Consider the following 1,480-nt stretch of genomic DNA (forward strand, 5'->3'; position numbering starts at 1 on the left):
CAAGTGGCCCAGCGGTAAACAACGAACAGCTCACCCAAAATTCTAATTATTTTTTTCAAGATATTTTATATGATTTCAATGATTTTGAGCAGCTGCAGTTTGTGCATCCTTCTCAAACCCCAAGGACCTGATCTTAAGCTGAAGCTCAGCAACAGCTGTCAAGAAAGTAACCGCCTGATCTGCCCTCAATATCTGCAGTACATTCAATGCCGTATTTGTCCTCAATTCATCCGCACTTGCCACAACGCTCTCCATTGCCGCACGAAGCTCGCTTGGAGGACCTTCATCTGCTTCTCTTTCTAATTCTCGGGCCTCCGTGGACCTCGTGCGACTCAGACACGCCCTGCCATGGGTTCTCACCGTATCAACGAGCGGCGGGCTTGCGAGGCTCTCGTGAGCCTTGGCCAGCTCGTCGTTGAGGTCTCTCTCCTTCATCCTCGTCTCCATGCTGAGCTGGCTCAGCCTGCGCCGTTGTTCGTTAGTCAAGTCGCGTACCGCCTGGTTCACGAGGTGGAATGCTTTTCCTGGCTTGAACCCGGCGATCCATAGGAACGACTTCTCCAAGGAACTGAACCACGGTGGCGAGAACACTAGGAAGATATCGCGTTGGGCAATTTTTGACTTCTCTTCGAAGTATTCCTCGTAGTGGCAGAGTACTCTGTTTATGACTTCCCTCTTATCGGAATCTCGAAGTCGATGACGGTTTTCCTGCGCAGCCAGAAGCTCTTGGTGGTAGTTTCTTTGGCGAATCATCCACTCTTCCAGGAAGGCAATGAACATCGCTGCATTCGCATCAGCCATTTGTGTTGTTCAAGAGACAGAGAATCAAATTCAATTATGGTGTAAGTGAAGTGAAGTGTGAAGAAAAGAAAGGTATGTGAGATTAGGCTTAGAAGGGAAGCATTGGCCAGAGAGTAGTAGTGGTTGGAATTGGAAGAGAACAAAAGTAATGACGAATACAGAGTCATTTCATCATTTGGTAAGAGAAACAGGGGAAGAGGGGGAAAAAGGAGTGTTTTGTGTTATGTGTTGAGAGCACACAAGTGAGAAATAGAGGTAATAGAAATGAGAGATACTTAAAGCATCAAATTACTTGGTGTGGTGGGGACTAGTTTCGGTGCAATTTGTCTTCACATGCTTTTGGTTTTGTTTTTGGGGGTAAGTGTTGAATGAAGTCTTGATCACCTTGAAAAAAGAGAGGTGGCGCAAAGCGCTGAAAGTAAGGGGTAAGAGGTAAGAGGTAAGAGGGGGGATGTGGTTTTCAAGAGTTTGATGGGTAGTATTGGGTGGGCGATTGGGTTTCTGAATTCTGCGTGTGTGTATGTGGGGTGCTCAATCAGAGTGTGGGGGTGTGGTATCGCTATTTTGGGGGATTTTGGGATTTGAGATTTTATATCTCTAATTTTCTATTTATCATGCTACATTAGAATATCATATTCTTTGTTGTTACTAGGGATGTTTATGCCCGGATGAAATCTGA

At 45.8% G+C, this 1,480-nt stretch overlaps 1 protein-coding gene across 1 annotated transcript; it reads right to left on the minus strand.

The window, feature by feature from the left end:
- Positions 5-1,373, minus strand: LOC107637928 (transcription factor HBP-1b(c38)). Its single transcript, XM_016341168.2, has one exon. It carries the CDS (start codon positions 799-801, stop codon positions 76-78), a length of 726 nt encoding a protein of 241 aa, XP_016196654.1. The 5' UTR covers positions 802-1,373; the 3' UTR covers positions 5-75.

This window comes from Arachis ipaensis, chromosome B04 (genome assembly GCF_000816755.2).
Source record: "Arachis ipaensis cultivar K30076 chromosome B04, Araip1.1, whole genome shotgun sequence".
Lineage (NCBI taxonomy): Eukaryota > Viridiplantae > Streptophyta > Magnoliopsida > Fabales > Fabaceae > Arachis > Arachis ipaensis.